At 40.3% G+C, this 19,579-nt stretch overlaps 1 protein-coding gene across 1 annotated transcript; it reads right to left on the bottom strand.

The window, feature by feature from the left end:
- Window positions 1–369: 369 nt before the first annotated feature.
- Window positions 370–17,512, bottom strand: valopa (vertebrate ancient long opsin a). The gene is made up of 5 exons (XM_040044775.1): window positions 16,636–17,512; window positions 14,273–14,483; window positions 10,306–10,423; window positions 9,437–9,670; window positions 370–3,540 (listed from the first exon to the last, which is right to left on the bottom strand). Exons 1-5 carry the CDS (start codon window positions 16,997–16,999, stop codon window positions 3,295–3,297), a joined length of 1,173 nt encoding a protein of 390 aa, XP_039900709.1. The 5' UTR covers window positions 17,000–17,512; the 3' UTR covers window positions 370–3,294.
- Window positions 17,513–19,579: the final 2,067 nt, after the last annotated feature.

Here is a 19,579-nt window from a genome sequence, read left to right as displayed (position 1 = left end):
TCAGTCTGTCTTCTTTTTGCTTCCTATATTATTATTATTATTTTTAATTGTGCCTTGATTGTGTTCAGCTTTGCCGTTTCCACCTGTGTCTTCCTCTGCAATCGGCCATCTGAGTCATTATAGTCGTCTATAGACGTACTTTAAGTGCTTGAATTCTGGATTCCTGTTTTGTATTATCTTATTGTCTCATCAACCCCATGAAGCTCATCATCTGTGATAATTATCTTTTTTAGAGCCTTAAAACAAAAACCAAACAAAGTATTCTGAAAGTATTAAAGACCTCTTGTCTGTTTATATTTCCTGATATGATGCTTAATTCATGTTTTACTTTTTCTTTGTAGCTGATGGTTCTCAACTGCATTTTTGGGGGATGCATCACATGTGGGGAAGGATCTCTGTGCTCTAAGTCTGTTGTGTTAATTAAAAAACAGGAAATGCATCTTATCCAAAGCTGTTAATCACACCCTCAGAGTAGTTCACATTTTTAGGATTATTTTTATCAGGGCAAAAAAGAATCAACACTAGATTATGGCTTTTTAAAAAATAGATATATACTTTAATACACACATTTTTACAACCACAGTGCATCTAATGACATATACAACAGTACTCATGAGACAAAAAACAAACAGCTGAACAAGTCTTGCCATGCCTTATAAGTATTACACAACTCACTGTAAAGAGGTGAGAAACGGGTGCTTTAACCCATCTACAACGTTGGAAGTATCCCTTCCCTTCATCAGCATTCAGTGCAGTCTGTAATCCTTTTCACCAAAATGTAACACTGGCAGGTTTGTTTGATTTATATCCTGTCGGATCTTCAAGGTGAAGCCACGATATACATCTGCTGTATCCACTGCTGCTGAAGCTTGTGTATGTGTGTGAGTAGTGGCACGACTTAGAGAAACGTTAAAAGAATGCTTAAGGGTGCTGACTGGTAACAGTGAGTGTTGACACTTAAACACAAAGTTGGGATTTTTGACTACCATCGATGGTAGCGGAGCTGCTGAGCGGTTGATGCTGCATTGTCATTAACGGACGATCCAGGGGCGATTCTAGATTCAAATTTTCAGGGGGGCTCAGCTCCAATAACCTCCAAAGAATAATATTCTTTTAGCCCCGCGTGCTGTTGTAAACTGCTTTAAGGCTTTCAAGTTTTAGAGAAGACGTCATTGCTTCTTTAGTGGGCTTTCCCTTTGTGCTGATACAGAACTAGTTTTTACTGTAACTACATTTCTGTAGGTTTCTTGATGAGGTCCTTGTTGCTGTTTAATATTTGACTTGCCCCAAAATTGGTGACAGTACTTGTGACTTAGCGATGACTTGTGGAGGCATTTGGTAGATTCCTTTTTGTCAGATTACAAGTTTAAAAGTAGGCTTTTAAATACACACGTGTACATCTCCACTTGACTCAAATGGTCTAAACTAGCTAAAGCATTAGAAATGTAAGGCAAGGGAAATTTGCGTGAAAATTCCTGATCCATGAGCGTGATGTTAGTGAAAAGTTCTCTGAGATAATCTTTGCTATAATGATCGTAGCGCATGCATGAATGTACCCCGTCTTCTTCTTAATGGGTGGACTAATCTGAACAAAACTTCCCCCTGTGTTATGTTCTGTTTGCTTTTCTTTCACGTCATGTTTAACGCACATTGTCTGTAATTTGTATCCATTACAGGATTTTTGCGACTCATCACTAAATATGGAATGAATAAAAAATGCCACAGGTGCAGAAGTATAAGACTCCTTTATTAATTTTCATAAAGAAGTCTTGCACATTCCTGCCCAGGTAGCATAGAGGTGGTTAAATGACCTTTTCTGAAATCTGCAACCCGTTTCTAAAATTGAACCACAGTGAGAGTTTGCTGCTTTCAAAATGAACCTACAAGCTAAACGAGCTAAAAAGAACACAGGTCTTCAGTGTTTTTTCGAACAGTAACCCTTTCACAACACACATAGTTTATTCACTGTTGACACAAAACATATTGATTAATGCAGGTTTAGGTTCCAAAGACACGTATCTAAAGTTTCTGGACCTGACAGCAAAGCAGTAACAGTCATTGAAGCGATTAAATCTGTGACAAACTTCTCCAGGACAGGACAGAAGCTAATTTGACAGTTTTCTTTAAAATAGTCTGTTGTTGGTGTCACAGTTAACTTGACACAGATGCACTGGTGCTTAAAAATGCTGGATTTGACTGAAACACACGTTGTAAACAAACACCATACCTGGTGAATCACTGCTTAGCATACGACGGTGTTTTTGACAGATACCCAGTAATAATGAATGAACATGCACCACAAAGTAGAAGACATATTGTAACACTGATTGCTACATCTACTTGTAGCTACTGCTGAAGTGCTGAAGTGACGGTATTTAGCTTCAATATTGCTGCTGAACTGTGCTTGTGATGGAATACTCATTGCTTTTATACATGGCTAACTAGCAAACCCACTTGTTTGCTAGTGATAATTATTGATGCATTTCTTCACAGTTCCTATAGAGAGCTTACATCAAAGCATTGGACTGTAGTGTGTGCATGTATGTGGTGATTCACTGCTGGCACCTCATTAATATGCTGTCCTCCTATATCTGCAACAGAGGGAACGGGAGACTGGCATCTCTAAGCCCTCTTGACCATCTTCAAAAAAGATAAAAGCTTTGACCCAAACTAGTTTACGCGGGACACAAAAAAAAAATATTCAAATTCAGCAGACTGCTCCGTCCTTTTGACGGACAGAGATGAATGAAAATTGCTGCCAAAGCAAATACTGAAACAGCATAGAAAAACACGCTTTCTCTGCAGGCACCATCATGGGGCTTCAAAGGAGAAGGCGAGGACAAGATGAAAGGCTGGGTGCATTGTGATATTTGAAACACACTGGCTAGCCCTCAACTAACGGATGTCAAGGTCTGTGGGTTTTGCAGTCCCTTTTTTTTCATTGGGATATGAATGAATCGCGTTGAATCAAGTGCCCTCCATTGTGCCGTGATGGTCAAGAGAACATCCAAGACATTCTTGAGTAACGGGACAGAGGAGCACTGGTGAGCAAATATTTATAGGATATCTACAGGGTAAAGCTCTGAGCAGTTCAGTCTCTACAGTTCTTTCCCCCAAGTCTTTTTTTTCCCAATAATAAACTGAACATCTACCAGAATACTCTGGGCCATAAAGTTTCTTACTTTTTGCTAACCCTTAATTGTCCTTGAAACACAGGGTGAGGGTGGGGCGTCTACAGAAGGGTGTCTATTCACGCTCAGGGAAAGAGAACACCTGTCGGGGTAAAGCCTAGTGTTACATTGGGCAGACTTTGTTCTCTGGAATGGGAAGCTGAGCAAATGAACCGCAGTCGGTTGGAGAATCAGATCTGAAGTCCGATCTGGGTGACGTGGTGCTGCCCACGGGGATGTGGGCAGCAATAGCTGACATCTCTCCCGTGTGACTCTCGGCAGTGATTCCAGGTCGATCAGAGGTCTGATTCAGGTTGCTATCAGGGATCGTCCCCACGCCGGTGAAGTGCTGGATAAGACACTTCCTGAACTGAACACAGAGCAAGATAACAGATTAGAACCTCTTATGCCATGTTCACATTGAAATATCATGTAATGATGAAATGCCATGTTTAAATAACTTATTAGCTACTGTTAGCCAAACGCTAATGTTTACTTTCAGCCACACTTACTGTAACCACCTCTGTTATTTGACTTATCTGATTCTGAATTTGCTGCTGAACGAACAAATGTCACGGTTAATTGCTGGTGTGTTTGATACAAATAACATTTTACTAAAGTTGTTTGTTACACAGTGTGTTCAGAGTATCTCTCACACGACTGGATCTGGTACAAGACAGACATGCATTTGGAAGTAATGCTACCCACGAGCAATAACAGGACCACACTGACAGACACAATGAACAGCAGTAACTAATGCAGTATTTACATATACAGATCCAGGGCAATAGTCCAGAGCAAAATGCAGATTACTCAACTTGCTGGGGAGAGTTGTTCTTTTAGCATTCCTTTATCAGCTATACATGTTTATGACCAACTAGACTGGTGATGGAAATTAGTTGAGGCTATATGCACACATGTACAATATTGCACACTGCCTTTGCAGACTCTTTTTTTTCTCCTGTTCCTTACAAACGATCTAAACAGTAATCAAAATCACAAGTCAATGCATCTCTGCAACTAAGATCATTTATATTTATTTCCTTTGGTAGGACTAAAGCACTCAATAAACTGATCTGCGAAGCCAGTAATGTTGTAGGGACGGAGCTGGACTCCCCTAAGGTGATGTCGGAGAGGCGGATGTTGTCCAACATACGGACAATGCTGGACAATACCTCCCACTCACTCCATGACATGCTGGCCAATCACAGGAGCACGCTCAGTGAGATTACCCAAATGCACCACTGAATGACACAGGAAGTCATTTCTGCCTGTACAACTCATCCATCTAATGCACACTGTGCAATAGTTACACCTTTTTGCACATGCTCTACACTGAAAATAAGAAATAACAAATATTTACAGGTTAGAATAAAATGTCAATCATATATATTTCATCTCTGTTAAATTCTGGATATTTATAATACGGTAATTATATGTATTGAAGGTATTTCTTATCATTTGTAAACTTTGTAATAAATTGTTTAATTTAGTTCAGTCTGTTACTATTCTTATTGACAGTTGGTCTAAAGAGATCTGCTCTACCACCTGTGGCTACTAATCGGAAGGTTGGTGGTTCGATCCTTGGCTTCCCCAGTCTGCATGCCAAATATCCTTGGGCAAGATACTAACCCCAAGTTGCCCTCCGATGCATTCATCGGAGTATGAATGTGTGTGAATGTAGTTTAGTTTGCACTTGAGTTTAGAAGTGCTTGTATGAGTGGGTGTGAATGGGTGAATGAGGCATGTTGTATAGAGCGCTTTGAGTACTCCGGGAGAGTAGAAAAGCGCTATTTAAGAATCAGTCCATTTACCATAATTTTCTTAGGTATTAAAAAAGTATCTGATTTTTTTTTTCTTTGCCTGTCCCGTTTGGTTCTTTTGCCATCAGAATTATTGTCTAAAGGCAAAGAAAGATGCCCAACGGATTTACTTTACCAAATGGACCTGGATTTGATTCACCTTTGCTTTTATTGTTTATTTTATTTTCATTTGCTGAACACGGGATAGACTTGACTGGGGAAAAGAAAAGGGAGAAAGAAAGAGGGAAAGAAAAAGAGCAGGGAAGAGGGACGGTGATAAAGGGCAAAAACCAAAAACCAACAAAACAAACAGACAAAAAATACATATATCAATCACCTGGATCACCTGTTGAGAAAGAAAAAAGAGAAAACAAGCAAAGAAAAAAAGAGCTGAAAAGTATCTGATTCTGATGCTAAGAGCAAACTGCTTGTTCCTATGACCAAAGCAGGGAACCAGAGTGACTATAACTGTATATCATGAAGTTTGACTGTACAGAGGTGACCATGAAGAAGATCAGCTCTGATGTGTTACATTCTGAGACCTGTTAAAACTACAAGGTGTCCACAATATTAAAGTGGTTTACTTGTGTGAACCCCTCTAAAGAGATTGCATTTGTGTCTGAGGGCTCCATTTCTCACGAACATAAACACAGGCTGGTATCTTGTCAGCGCTCGACGAGGCAGGTGAGGTAAAGCTTCCTCATTAGTGATGTGCTGACAGCTGTCAATGTGCCACCATTACTCAGATGCAGTTCTGCAGAAAAAAATGCCAGATGGAAAATCCATGAAGAGAGAAGAGATGGAGTTCTTCCTGTCTCACCTGGAGACATTTAACCAGTCATGATGTGTACAGTTATGTAACAGAGAAAAAAGGGAAAACTGTAGATGTATGCACGGTCAACTAGATATGAATTGCAAAATGTAAGGTTTTTGCACCTTATGCCCATAAGGTGCAGGACAAGTATCTCCTCAGGACTTCTTATAATGTGGGAGATGTCTCACAGAACATGGGGATCCTGTGGTAAAAAAAAAATAGCCTTGTGCAAATCATGACAGTAATTTGGGGTTCTTCTTCTGCCTCTCATCCACCCAAGAATCAAATATGCTCCAGTGGCATTTAAAAGCTTGACAGCAGTTTAGGTTTAAATTCAGAAGTTTCATGTTGCTTCACTGTATTAAAAACCCATTTACAGCTAGGTTACTACTGCTTGTTCTGTTACGCTGATTCAGCTGATTCTGACGGTGGCTGGGCGGCGTGCACCTGCTCAGAAAGACACAACAGCAGTGGAACTGACACCTTTAGCAGTCATTGATTTCAATCATTGATTTCACATTCCATCAACACTAAAAATCCCTAATTGACCTTTTTCCGCTTCCCACTCTGTGTAGTCTTGAGGAGAAAAAATCATTCCCAACCCTCGGTGACCTATCTAATTTAATGGTGCAAGCCTCCTAACTGCCCCCCTCAAAGCAGCAGTGCTGTTCAGAGTGTGAGAGCAACACCTCTGCTATCCTCCGATGTCATGAAAAAGCACAATGCTGCCGTTATGGCAGTGCTGCATTCAATAGCGATTCCTCCTGTGACCTAAAATATGTTGTAGCTTTTTATATATATAATGGTTGTATAAAGCTTTCCTCCAATAAAACAGTAACTTTAAAGCACTCCCACATAGAGAAACAGGTCATAAACGATCACTTTAATGGCAAAACGACTGGCCTGAAACACATTAGTTCTTTATAGCAGATACTTCCACCTTCTTTAAAGTTTAAGAACACCCTAAGGTTTGGAAAGCTGAAACTCTGACTACACCAGTTTGTTCTGGTGACAAACTGAGGTCATGGGCAGGCAGGACATATTTATATTTATAAGAACTTTTTAACTGAAAATACTGTGAATTAATTCAATCTTTAACTAAACTGAGCTGTGCAACTTCAACAAAACCTTCTTTTTTCTTATTGCTGGCTGTTGGACTTTGTTTTCTTATATTTTTATGGTCTAAGAATCCTTTCTGGTCTTGCAGCTCTTCTGGTTTGCCAAGTTGTACCTGTGGACTTATTATTACACAAGAAAAGTAAATATGCTGTATCACATGCTTCTGGTCATCTGTTACCTTAGAGACCACCTTTCCAATTATGCACTTTATCTTTCAAAATGCAAGCTATCAGTTCTCCGGTATGCCTGGCTAAGGTACTCCCTTGTACTTTAGCTGGTACTTGTGCTTTCTTGATTTGATTTTTACTAAACTGAGTCAATGGCAGAGGGAGTTGGATGAAAGAATTTGATTTCCTGAATAGAGATCAAGATCCTGTGGACAGGATTAAGACGGGGGTTTTTTGGGGGGGGTTATTTTGCTTTTTTAGATCCTCAATAATTAAACTAACATTGAGAGAGTAAAGCCTGTTTAAAGCATGAATTGAAATAAATTCCAATTATACTATTGTCACGGCATTGGGTCTAGTGCCCCAGTGTTTTTTGTTTAACTTTTACTCTTTGAATTACTGTTTTCTGTTTGTATTGCACTTATAGTTCCTGGTTTCTGTTTTTTCTGTTCTATTTCTGTGCCTCCCTTGTCTCTGTGCTTCATGTTTCCTCTGTTCCCGAGTCCATTTCCACATCTCAGTGTCTAGTCTGCGTCTTTATGAACGTCATGCTTCCTGTTTTATTTTGATAGTCCCTGTCCTGCGTGCAGTGTATCTAGTTTTGCTTCTCCTTCTCTTGTTAGGCCTCATTTGTCCCAGCTGGATGTCCCCCATCCTCATGTTGTCCTGCTTGTATATTTAAGCCCTGTGTTTGTCTCTGTCTGTTGTTGGGTCCTGTTCCTGGTTTGTTTTCTTGTTTACTAGTCTGAGTTTCTAGTTTCCAGTTTAGTTTGTTGTATTTGTTGTTTTCTCAGCAAGTAAAGCTTCGGCTTTGAGTTTACCTTTCCGTTTGAGAGTCCTCCTCCTGCCTTCCACACAACACAGTCATGACAGCTATGGTGCTCTATGAATGTAGAAAGTTTTTTTTTCACCTTTTAGCTTTTTGAGGTTTAATGTAACTGGAGGTGGTCTTCCTCTAGAACTACAGGGATATATTGCAGTAGTCATGCATCAAGTCACCTCCAGCCTCTACTTTACCTCACCTTGTTATGTAACCAACAGAGACACAGAGAGGGAAAAAATATCAAGCAGTAGAGGTCACTTGATTGTTATGAGCATTAGCAGTTGGGCTGTTTAGACCTGCCGGCTAGGTGTTATTTACATTCAGTGGGTCTGGCTGACCTACTTAAACAGCAAAGTGGGGCAATCTGATGGAGATGGACGACATGCAACAGACTACAGGCAATAATCTGATCTAGCACATGTATGAAAAATGTTATGTAGTCAATTCTAATGGTCATATTTCACTGCAGCAATGTAAATAATCCTAACAGAAAATAATAAAAAACGGTCAATTACACAATATGCAAATGAGGGACCCGTGAAAGGAGACATGACACTGCATTGCACTTTGTACACTGGGAAAGTTACAGGAAAGTGATATACATTCTGTTAATTATTATAAATAATTATTTAAATCTCTTCTTCCCTTCTTTCTATTCAGAAATGAAAGAAATATAAAATGCCCTGTAGTTCCATGGACAATGAGAAAGGTGGTAGATCATCCCTAAAAAGCACACGTACAGGCCTGTCTTAACTTTGCCAACATCTAAATGACTCAGAAAAGACTGGAGAAATTTCTGTGGTCAGATGAAACTAAAATCAGACAAAACCTTCTTATACAGTAACTGAGCTGTGGCTACGTTTCACTTCCACATCAACTGTTTTACAACATTTTTGTTAAAGTAAAAGAAAAGTTGTGACTTGATAAACGACGATGCTTAAATAAAGCACTAATTAAGACATTTAAATAGTGCTTTAAATATGGTGGTATTTGGAAGCAAGCATCAACTACCAATATTTATTAAATGCTTTGCATAAAGAATGAGTGTCTTATATAGAAAATGGTTTATGCCATCAAGGGAACAAAACACATCCAAGGTGATGGGTGTTCAAAGTCTATACATTATGTGTCAAAAAAAATCTCCCTTTATTAGTTCTTTCAAAAGCTGCAGTGAAAATCCAGGTATTAGTCCCTTACACTGAGAACAGAGCAAGAGAGCACAGAGTAAAATAAAAAATGAAGTAAATGGCATGAAGACATGTCAGCAGCAGCCCTTTTACAGTGGTAAGCCTCACACCCTTTTCTTTTAAGCAGACAGTTGTGCACTGTGGATTTTATACTTCAGTCATTCACCGTGCACTGAGAAACAGGCCGACACTACAAAACAACAGAATAAACCCACCTCTATAGTTCAACAGCTTTCATGTGACACAAGCAGTAATGTGTCTCCAGGAAGGAATGGCCAGACTAAAGTAAAGCAACACTTACTAGTGTGACTAAAGTGAAACTATGATGCAGTGGCTCTAAAAATGTCTACTTACCTGTTTGTTCATGAAAACATAGATGATTGGATTGTAGACGGCAGCTGTCTTGGAGAAGAAGGCTGGGATAGAAGCCAGTCTTGGATCCAGTTCAATAGTTGGATGTGCTGTGACCAATATGGAGAAGACTGCGTATGGTGTCCAACCCACCATGAATGCCACGATCATCACCACCACCATGCGGGTCACTTGGCGCTCTGGTTTCCTGGCAGTGGCCAGACGACCGTGTGATACCTGACAGCAACATAAAAATGTATGCAGTCATGCATTTGCTGGGACGTCCGCTCCTGGAAAGATTGCAGCACTGGTGCTCCAGACCAGCAACCTGCCAGAACTTTAACTTTTATAGAGGCAGTCACACAATAACTGCTAATCAAATTAATAATTGACCACAGGCATCTGACTGCTACTTCCCCTCTAAATTCCTACAGAAGCCGTAAGATTGTGCTTAGTTTCTCAGAGTTGTGTGAAAACTTTCTTTTTTACATAACTGTACATGTCCATCAGCTGATCAGTAATATCCAGTCATTTCTGTGTAGGTGGACAACAGCCATTATAACCTGACGCTTATTTGAGAGATGAGTAATAGTACTGTCAGCTGCAATGAGCCAATGATAATCCAGTACCTGATATTCCCTGTAATAAAAGCTCCAAATTAAGAAACATCTTAACTAGTAATTTACTGAGTCACAATGATGACATCAGTACAACGCTGAAGTCTGGTTTCTGTCATCCTTCCTTCTGAGCTCTCCTTCTTAACTTTTCTGTCATTTTGTAAAACTGTAAAAATGATACTGTGTGTGTGTGTGTGTGTGTGTGTGTGTGTGTGTGTGTGTGTGTGTGTGTGTGTGTGTTGTGTAAGAACTGACCTTCCTGAGCTTCCGTAGGAGCTTCCCATAGCAGAAGAAAATCACCCCGAGAGGCAAAATGAAACAGGTGACGAAGAAAGTAAGGATGTAGCTGTGATCTGTGATGTTGGTTGAATACCTGTTCAAAGATGAACAGAAAAAAAAGTTTGACTCCATTTTAAATTAATGTCACTGTGTCTACCTGTGACTCCCTGCGAGAATTAAATCTAAATAAGGCCATCTGCAGCAACTCCAACTGGTCGCAGCAGATGGCCGCCCTTCCCTGGTTCTGCTGGAGGTTTCTTCCTGTTAAAAGGGTGTTTTTCCTTCCCACTGTTGCCAAAGTGCTTGCTCATAGAGGGTCATATGATTGTTGGGTTTCTCTATATATGTAATATTGTAGGGTCTACCTTACGATATAAAGCACCTTGAGATGACTGTTGTTGTGATTTGGTGCTGTATAAATAAAATTGTGTTGAATTCCGATCTAAATTCAGAACAAAATGTCATTTTGAGGTTTTTCAAAGAAAACAAAATTTAAAAAAAAATACTTCTGCACCTCATTTGAGCTTCAGTTCAAAAGGGTAATTTCACAGCTGACACAAATTTCTGTGGCTCAAAACACCAGAGGGTGGGGTTTGAAGTGTGGTTCAGTTGGAGATTTGCAATGCAACATTTCACACCTCATTCATTTATGGAATCCATGGTGCTAAATATCAAACACTGAAGTTGTGTTTAGAGGACAGTAGAGTTGTAGGAAATTGGTAGATTTGTACAGAAATCCTCGGACCTGTGACAGCAACTCACTGGAATCCTGAAACTGTAGCAATGTGCATGTATTCAACCCTCTGAGGGGCAGGACATGAACATACTCACTTTTTTTTATATTTCACTAACTGGACCAAATGAAGCATTTTCCTCATTAGTGCCATCTACTGTTCAGTGGGCCAAATTAGCTTACAATTCAATTACCTAGTCACTTCTGCATATAAACAGACAGCATTGAAATCACCTCCAAGAGTCATTTTTAATCAGGTGAATTACTGCATGGTCGCTGACAACTCAAAAATGAAATCAGCTAACAGGATCTTGCTTTCCACCACCAGCTGGTGTGCTTTTTCTCCAACAACATGCCTGCCAGAGAAAATCTCTTCATTCACATTGTTGGAAACAGTAGTGCTGCTTCACACTGGGAAAGAATGATATTTCAATCCAATCTGTTACAGAAACATTACATTATTGCTCAGACCATAAAATATAAGTTTAAAACACCCAAGTTTTTGCATGAAGCTAGACAGAAGTAACTGGACTATATACTATAATGAAATATTCTCGTTTTGGGGTTTTTTGTTAAAAAATGTGTGCTATGAAAATGGAAGAAGGAAAAATAAACTTTTCATGTTTCACGTTTTGTATGACAGGTTTTTAAAAAACAATAAAAGAACAAATATTTTATTCGAAAGAAGCCCTAATTCCTATAAAATACACTGTGATCACCGACACACAAACCTCTGATTATTCAAATTAAACTGAGAATATATGTGGCTGAGAGCATGAACATAATTAAAAGGTTGACCTGTGACCATCAGAACTTTCTTAGTTTTGGACCCGCCTGTGTCCCACTCTGTCTGGATAACGGCTGCAGATGCAAAAAATACTCTTCAGCCTATAGTTCATGCACCTATGGTATGAAATTCAACATCTTACATCACCTTATTCTCAAGTTATTCTCATTCAATCAATTTGAAACTCCTACACTGCTTCGTTCTTGAGTTCTCACATTCACAAACTTAAGTTGCAGCAGTGGGAAACCAAAAATGCTTGTTAGTTAGCGACAGCTCCAGAATCCTGGAAGAAGAACTTCAGCATTCTCTAAAAAAAATCATCTTTCCATAAATTTAGCCAACACTGGTATCGTCCATGCTGAAGACTGAGTCGCTGATAATAAAAGGGGAACATATGGAGTATTTGAAACTAATATATGAGATTTGTGTAATTTAGATTTGTGAAAGAAAGATGCAGTCTGGGAAACCATCAGCTATCATCTGCTGACTTGGGCTTCTGCTGTAGCCATATTGTGCATAAATATAGTGAAAACAAGGAAAACAAGCTCATGAAAATTCAACCTCCAACCACATCCTACTTAAACTACCTAAACTTAAATGTATCCTCCTTAATGTTATGTTGTACTGCAAGCTGATAGAGTTTTGAATGATTTGACATGTAGATGACATTGCACAATGCTGTACTCACATATTTACAATATGCTAGTGTCTCTAGTTGACAAGGAAACAGAGCAATAGGCCAACCTCCAAAAAAGTATACACGATAGTTTAATGAGCGTATGGTAGAGGGCGAATAATATGTGCCATACATGCAGATCTTCTGATCAAGCCCAGGGATTTGAGCTGACAACCTCCCACCTCTGCATGTATCTTTGTACTAAATATCCTACAGAACACCTGAGCAGTAGAGGGGATTTCAAAGAAAGTCAGTAGGATAAAGTTAGTAGACTCCGTGCAGGGTGCAGCTACCTGCCGACAGTTCTGTGGCAACATGCGAGTCCTTCAAAAGCCAACGCTTCCAGCACTGAATATTTGCATATATACATATATGCATATAAAAAGATGCACATAAATGAGGCTTTTAAAATTTATCAGGCTGTGCATGTTGCAACTGAAGCTCACACACCTGCTCCTGCTGTTAACCAAATATTTTCTGACACAGCTCACACCGTGTGCAGCCAGAAATGTAGGGGATTATATATGTGGTTGGGATCTCCATAAGGTGATGTCTTAATTGCATTGTGTGGACAATTTGTTCTCCTGGCGCTTCTTCTAAGCAGTGGTTCTCCAACGGGGCTTCGGGCAAACTCTCAGCCCATATCTGCACGCCTTTGATCAAAGCAGCTAAATAGCACTACCCAGATGATGCCCTGAGGGCCGAGGTTAGAGGAGACCTCTTTTTTTTTTATAACAAAAATTAGGACACAGCAAGCTAACATGGCTGAAAGAGCGACATAGAGCTGAGTGACAGGGTTGAGGGAAGAATGGCTGCTCCGTTTCTATGTAAAACACATTGTTTAAGGTTAACGTTGAACCAGTGAGGTTCATAAACACCTAAAATCCAGTAACATTAATAATTCATTTAAATTCTGCCATCAACATGTTGCACCTCATCAGGTGACTTAAGTACATGTAAAGACAATCTTAGGGACATACTCACATTCAATGACCCTTCATCGTTGTCTTTGAGTATTATAGCCCTTGTAAACTTGCTTGGGTTAAATGACCAACTGCCTCAGTACCACACTGAACTTCATTCAGTTTGGAGAAAGCACGCTACACCTTATCTGCCCAACACCAAACAGTCACATATTCATTTACATCTCAAGATATTTCCCTCAGAACCAAAACAGAGCAAAAACTATATTGTTTGTTTCTTGGTTTATTAGTTTTTTTGCATTCATAAAGCTAAGGCATAATACTTGCTAACCAAGTAAACTTGTTAGCACTAACAATTAGCTTAGCACTCTACCATCTCATTAAAAAAATGGTCAATTCTGGATTAAAAGAAAAACAAATATCATCATAGCAACCTAAACACTAATGTGGAGGTTTCATGCTCCAACCAGCGACATCACTATTTTGCATTGCATGCTATGGTTTGAGAGTTTCTTATGAAGCCACCAAGTGGTCAAAAAAAAATGATTCACAAACCAGCAGTTGTTTATATTTAACCAAATGCAGCCATTGATTTTGAATTGGTGCATGATGTGAGTAAGGAAAAACGGTCTTAAGAATTAAAGTTCAACTCAAATCGTAATTTTCTGTTAAGGTCAATCAAACCCTGCTTTCTTAAGTATACAACAGGGTTATTTGCCCCAAAGCAAAAACCTCTAGCACTGAAATACTTTTTGGGTATTGAGGAAATAAGTTTGGCTTTTTTTCTAAATGGGATTTGTGTGTGAGAAGTGCTCATTTCTCACCAGTCGGGCTCACAGGTGGTCCCAATCTTGCTTACAGTGTATCTGTTCCATCCCAGCACTGGAGGGAAGGTCCAGATGAAGGAGAAGGACCAAACGAACACAAGACCCAGGATCGCGTGCTTCGCTTGCAGTCGGATGTTACCCAGAGGTCGGCAGATCACAAAGAACCTTTCAAAGGACAGGACAGCCAGGGACCAGAGGGCCACGATCCCTTAGGGAAACAGCAGGAGGTCAATGTGGTTGAGCCAAGTGGGACATTTACCAGTGATACACAGCAACATCCCAGATTTGCACGAGGTCTGGGTAAAAGCAGCTGCCCTGGTGCTGAAATAGTTTAATGATTTGAGATGGGTACATTAGGTTATCCCCTAATGAGCTTTGTTTTAAAAAGGCAGTATTTAATTGTGGTAATAAGTCTCTCTCATAGAAGAGCTAATTGCTTATCTCTCCACAGTGAGATTCTTCATGTGTATTTCTGCTAGAGTCACTGGGGAGAACTAAAGACAGGGGCATAAACGAAGGTGTTCAATTATCACACATTTAAACAAAAGCCTCTGGCATATAGGTTCCCAAATACATTCATACCATTACTCCCGACGGTGGTTTTATAGCTTTTAAAGTTCTGATAACTGAACATCAAAGGAGGGTTTTTCTAGAAGAATGCAGTTTTTACCCATTAAGATTTAATGTATTTATCTGTACAGCACAGGTGCAGTACAAAGACCTAAAAATAGACACAAACAGAAAACATTCTCCCCCTGAGTAGAATATTAATTGGAGCATCCACCCTGTTCGAGGGGAGAAGCTCACCTAATGTAATGACTTTCATATTTACCCACACCCTTTTACACGCACACACGAATAATAGCAATGACACTGGAGTTAATCACTTAAAAGTGCTGTTAAAGCAAAAACATTCGAGTGGCTTTTCACCATGAGCCTATGGAAGATGTGCGCTTCACTTCAGCGGGTTATTGATCATGTATCAGTGCAGCTTCTTCAGTTATCATCTAGACTTTGCAGCTTAGGATCAAAATATGTTCAGCCTTCCAGCACATGGCCACACAAGTCATTTGTTTGTTATTCAGTAATAACTGTACGCGGCAGGGTTGCAATGCAGCGCATTACAGCAATTTGTCCCCACAAATAGCCCACACAACACGTTATAATCATGGCGCAAATAGAGATCAATACATTGATTTCTGGAGTTATTTAACATCACTGTCTGTGTGTAAGCTCTGGGTACAGATGCCATCAACTAATGCACTGCATAATGCAGTTCTGGTAAAGAGCATATACAGTACTGCAATAAGCTGGCTCATTAAAGCACCACACGTGACAGTAATTTGATAATATTCTCATTAAGTTGCATGAAAATATAAATTCATTATAAATTAATATTTCCTGTTGACAGTCTGTCAGTTTTACAGACTTAGACAAAATCATCCTTTTACTTCATGTGCCATTCCTCTCTGAAACCATGTCACAAATCCAATAAGGCTTTGCATAAAATGATTAAGTATTCAGACTTTATGTACTGCAGGTGTCTCACCAGATGCCCATGATCCCACACAGCATGGGAACCTCTGCGTGCCATTCCAACCCACCTACTTGGTTATTGGTGGTCACAGCGCTGGTAACCTACTTAAAGCAAGTCATGTACAAAAGTGTGTGAGAAGGCTTCTGTACCAGGATCACTTTTAATACTGCTTTACACTCTGGACTCACACAGCAGCAGGAAGCAAATACTATCCAGGTTCAGTTTAAACATAATGCACAGTTTATAAAACAGCCCTCAAAAGAATCAAACTTCAAGTTAACAGTGAGACTGACATTAATTTTGGAGTTATAGTTTTACTTTGGCCAGAAATGTCTATCATCCCAATCCTTGTGCTTTTGGTGTCTTGGTTACAACTGAGGTTTAAAGGGTGTGTGTCAGATAGAATGGATTTTTAAATATTAGTCTTGAGCTGTTTAAGTAAATAAACATTTAAAATCAGTCTACACATTGATGGATGCCAGAATGCATTTATTATTTCAACATTTCTCCTGTCACTATAAGAAAGTAGTGCTTTCATCGTTTGAATCTTGTCCAAGGAAAGCAAGCAAAGTTCCTGAGGCTGGAATGTTCTGTCAGTCAGAGGGATTGATTCTTTATTTGACCTGGCTCCCAGATGCCCTAATTTATTAACAAGCGTTTAGTGATAAAGTCGAATAACACCACGTGGAGTTGTTTTACTCGCACGCACAGCAGCTCTTTTTTGCAGTAAAAGGAGCCACTCTGACAGCTACAGCTATGGAACCTGGAGCTTCATTCATCTCTGCCATTACAGTAACAGGATGGGGGGAAAGTGTTAACCTACCGAAAAAAGTAACTGCAAAGCCCTCCAGGACGCAAGCCCACTTCCCGAGGAAGAAATAACCCCTGGCGTTAGTCAGGAAACTTATTACTCCACCGGTGAGGGAGACTAGAAAGTCGGCGATGGCCAGATTAACTATAATGTAATTCAGGGGCTGCCTCAGTTGTTTGAACTTGAAAGTGACAAACATGACCAGGAAATTTTCGGTTAAAGACAGCGAGCTGACCACAAACATGAGAACGGCCAGGATGGTGAAGTTCCAGGGCGCGATGTTCTTGATGGGTCCGTTAAAGGGATCATCGGGGGTGGCGAGTTCAGGTGCCACGGTGTAGGACACGCCGTTCACTGACACGCTGAAGGTTTCCATTGTCCGTGTCCGGAGAGTCCGCTGGCTGCTCGCTAACCCTAACCTCGGTCTTCTCTTCTCATACTCACAACTTAACGTGGAGTCTGTGCCAGACAGGCGCACTCTGCAGTCACTTGGAAACGCGCCGCTTGCGCTGAGCACGCTGTGCGCTCCGGGACTCCTCTTTCCAAAAGTTCAGATGTTGAAATCCGCGCTGGCCGCCGCGCATGGCGAAGCGCAGGACGGAGAAATCCGCTAAAAGCGCTTGGGCGTGATTGTGCGCCGCTGCTGGAAAGTGTCAGTCTGCATGTGAGAGCGGAGCAGAGCGCGAGCTGTGCGCTGCGGTCAGGGGAGATGTCTTGAAAAAGCGCGAGTGGACGAATGATCGGGGGCATCTTGGCGGCTCTTATATAGGCGGCTCCGGCATCGCTGCTGTCCTCCAGGACGCCCTCTCCGTGCGCGCTTCTGTTCAAGCTCCGGACACTGATCACAGTCCAGTCTCCAGGCTTGGCGCGTACTCCGGATGAACCCGGCAGCGCATAGCTGCCATCCAACACTTTTACACACGAGCCAGTAATTACTACCATGCATGATTAATAGGCTACATCTAGTGTGTGGCTATTTTTAGGTGCATTTCGAAAGGACACGTAGAGATCTGGTGATTTTCGCCTTTTCAGTGCGCAATTTATTAGTGATGCATAATTAGGCACCGCAGCGGAGTGATTGGTCGCAATGGACCTGATGTATTCGTCTAAATTAACTATAAATGTTCACCTTTAAACTCTCTAAAATTCACATGCATATTGAAGTCCTTGAGCGATACTTGTTAAATTAACCTGGATAATTAGTCTTTACTCACATCTACAGGAATCCATCATTTATGGCACACAAATTTAAAAATTCGTGTGTGCTGCACATTGATCACAACAAAGCTCTCTGTTATAAGTAAATATGCAATTAAAAGTTCAAGTCACACAACATGATGGTGTCAAACTGGAACACACCTGGATAATTACCAACCCAGTCATCCATTAATCTTATAAAGGCGAACATTTTACAATACAGCCTGTTATGCTCCAAAGCACCCTTTATAATCTGAGGGAAAATGCTTGTGCAGAGAACAGTCTGAAAGCAAGGAAGGTTGTACTTATGCCGATAAACCACTGATTTTTAAAGAAATCAGAAGGCTGATTGACTGTATGCCAGTCAGCAATAACATTAAGACCACTGCGTGAAGGTGATCAGGTCTTTACCTTTGAATGTAAAGTGCCACCACCTTAATATTTTAATATATCCAGCCACAGGAACAAGCACCGACATACACATTTGAAATCTCAAGCTAAGTGAGCATTCATTGGATGGACCGTTCAACTGTTAGTGCCACTGGAGAGAACCGGTGTCCCTGCTCCAGCAGGTCAGAGTTGTTTTCATACATTTATGAAATGCATGAAAATTGCGCATCAGGCTTTGCAGTTTGAATCTCTCATCAGACGAGAGGCTAAAGTACAAACTTGTCTCAGAGGATTTTTAAAGCTCTTTTAAAAAATTAGAGGCTTAGTGAAGGTTGTGTATTCTAAATGATTAGTTAGAAAGCTTCACTGTTAATTAGTGGAAAGTGTCTCTTCAAGAGCATTTTTACATCATATTGGTTGTTTAGGGGTAAGAGGAGAATTTCTTACTGAGAAGACTGTCTGTGTAACTTAACTGCAGCTATCCAAAACATTTCTTTCAAGCAAGAAAGTCAAACATCCAGCGCTATTGAAAGCTGTGCATACAGAGAAACCGCCTCATATATAATTCCTACACAGTGTGAGACATTATTAGTTGCTCAAAGGTTATAGAAAATAACACCACAAGAAAGGTGCATGCAGCGCTAAATAAAACTGCTCCTGACTTTAAGTTGTGTAATTCAGTGATGATACAATTCAGTCCGAGGCACGGCATGAAGGTTCAAAAGGATCAAGAGTTTCAAAAGGATTAGGAGTTAAAGATTAGCCTCCAAATTCATTCCCAGTCAAACAAACATGTCATCTATATTTCAGGTTCCACTTTCATGTTAACTTAGAGCCAGAACTTGAAGGTCAAGCCTGCACAGAACTTTTTCCTCTGAGGTGAATCACCTTCCCGCTGTCTCCATCTCAGCCCAGTCTTTGATCTAGTTCCCTCTTGTGGAAGCCAGCTTGTCACACCTCAGTGACCATCACGTAAATGAGGATTTATTGCCTGCTCTAACTGTCCAGACCTCTGTATGACTGCTTTTGTTTGGCAGGTGTTTTAAAGCTCCACTGCCGAGCTCAACCTTGTGCTTTTGCTCAAGAGAGGCAAAAGATCAGATTCACTTAGTTCATCTTTTGCTAAAATGCTTTCCACAGTTTCTTCAAATACAACATCATTTAGCTCCAGCAGTGATTTTCTATTGCACCTGACATATACTTCTGCATGAACACCTACGAGCCTATCAGTGTAATTCAGTGGTGTAAATGTCAATGATATAATCAATATGACAGCAGGATGACATGTAACATTCCTCTGGCTCATGCTTATTTTTTTCCAGCACTGATGTTTCTCCTTTTTAGGTAACTGACAGCACAAATTCATGTC

This window comes from Simochromis diagramma, unplaced genomic scaffold, assembly GCF_900408965.1.
Source record: "Simochromis diagramma unplaced genomic scaffold, fSimDia1.1 OVJJ01000486.1, whole genome shotgun sequence".
Taxonomy (NCBI): Eukaryota; Metazoa; Chordata; class Actinopteri; order Cichliformes; family Cichlidae; genus Simochromis; species Simochromis diagramma.
Note: the sequence above shows the minus strand (reverse complement) of the source record. Positions and strands in the feature narration are given on the sequence as shown.

Coding starts and splice junctions, on each gene's coding strand:
- valopa (XM_040044775.1), bottom strand. CDS start 16,999: ATGGAAACCTTCAGCGTGTCAGTGAACGGCGTGTCCTACACCGTGGCA. Junction 10,424..14,272: donor ACCACCTGTGAGCCCGACTG/GTGAGAAATGAG, acceptor ATCTTTGAACAG/GTATTCAACCAACATCACAG. Junction 9,671..10,305: donor TCCTACGGAAGCTCAGGAAG/GTCAGTTCTTAC, acceptor TGTTGCTGTCAG/GTATCACACGGTCGTCTGGC.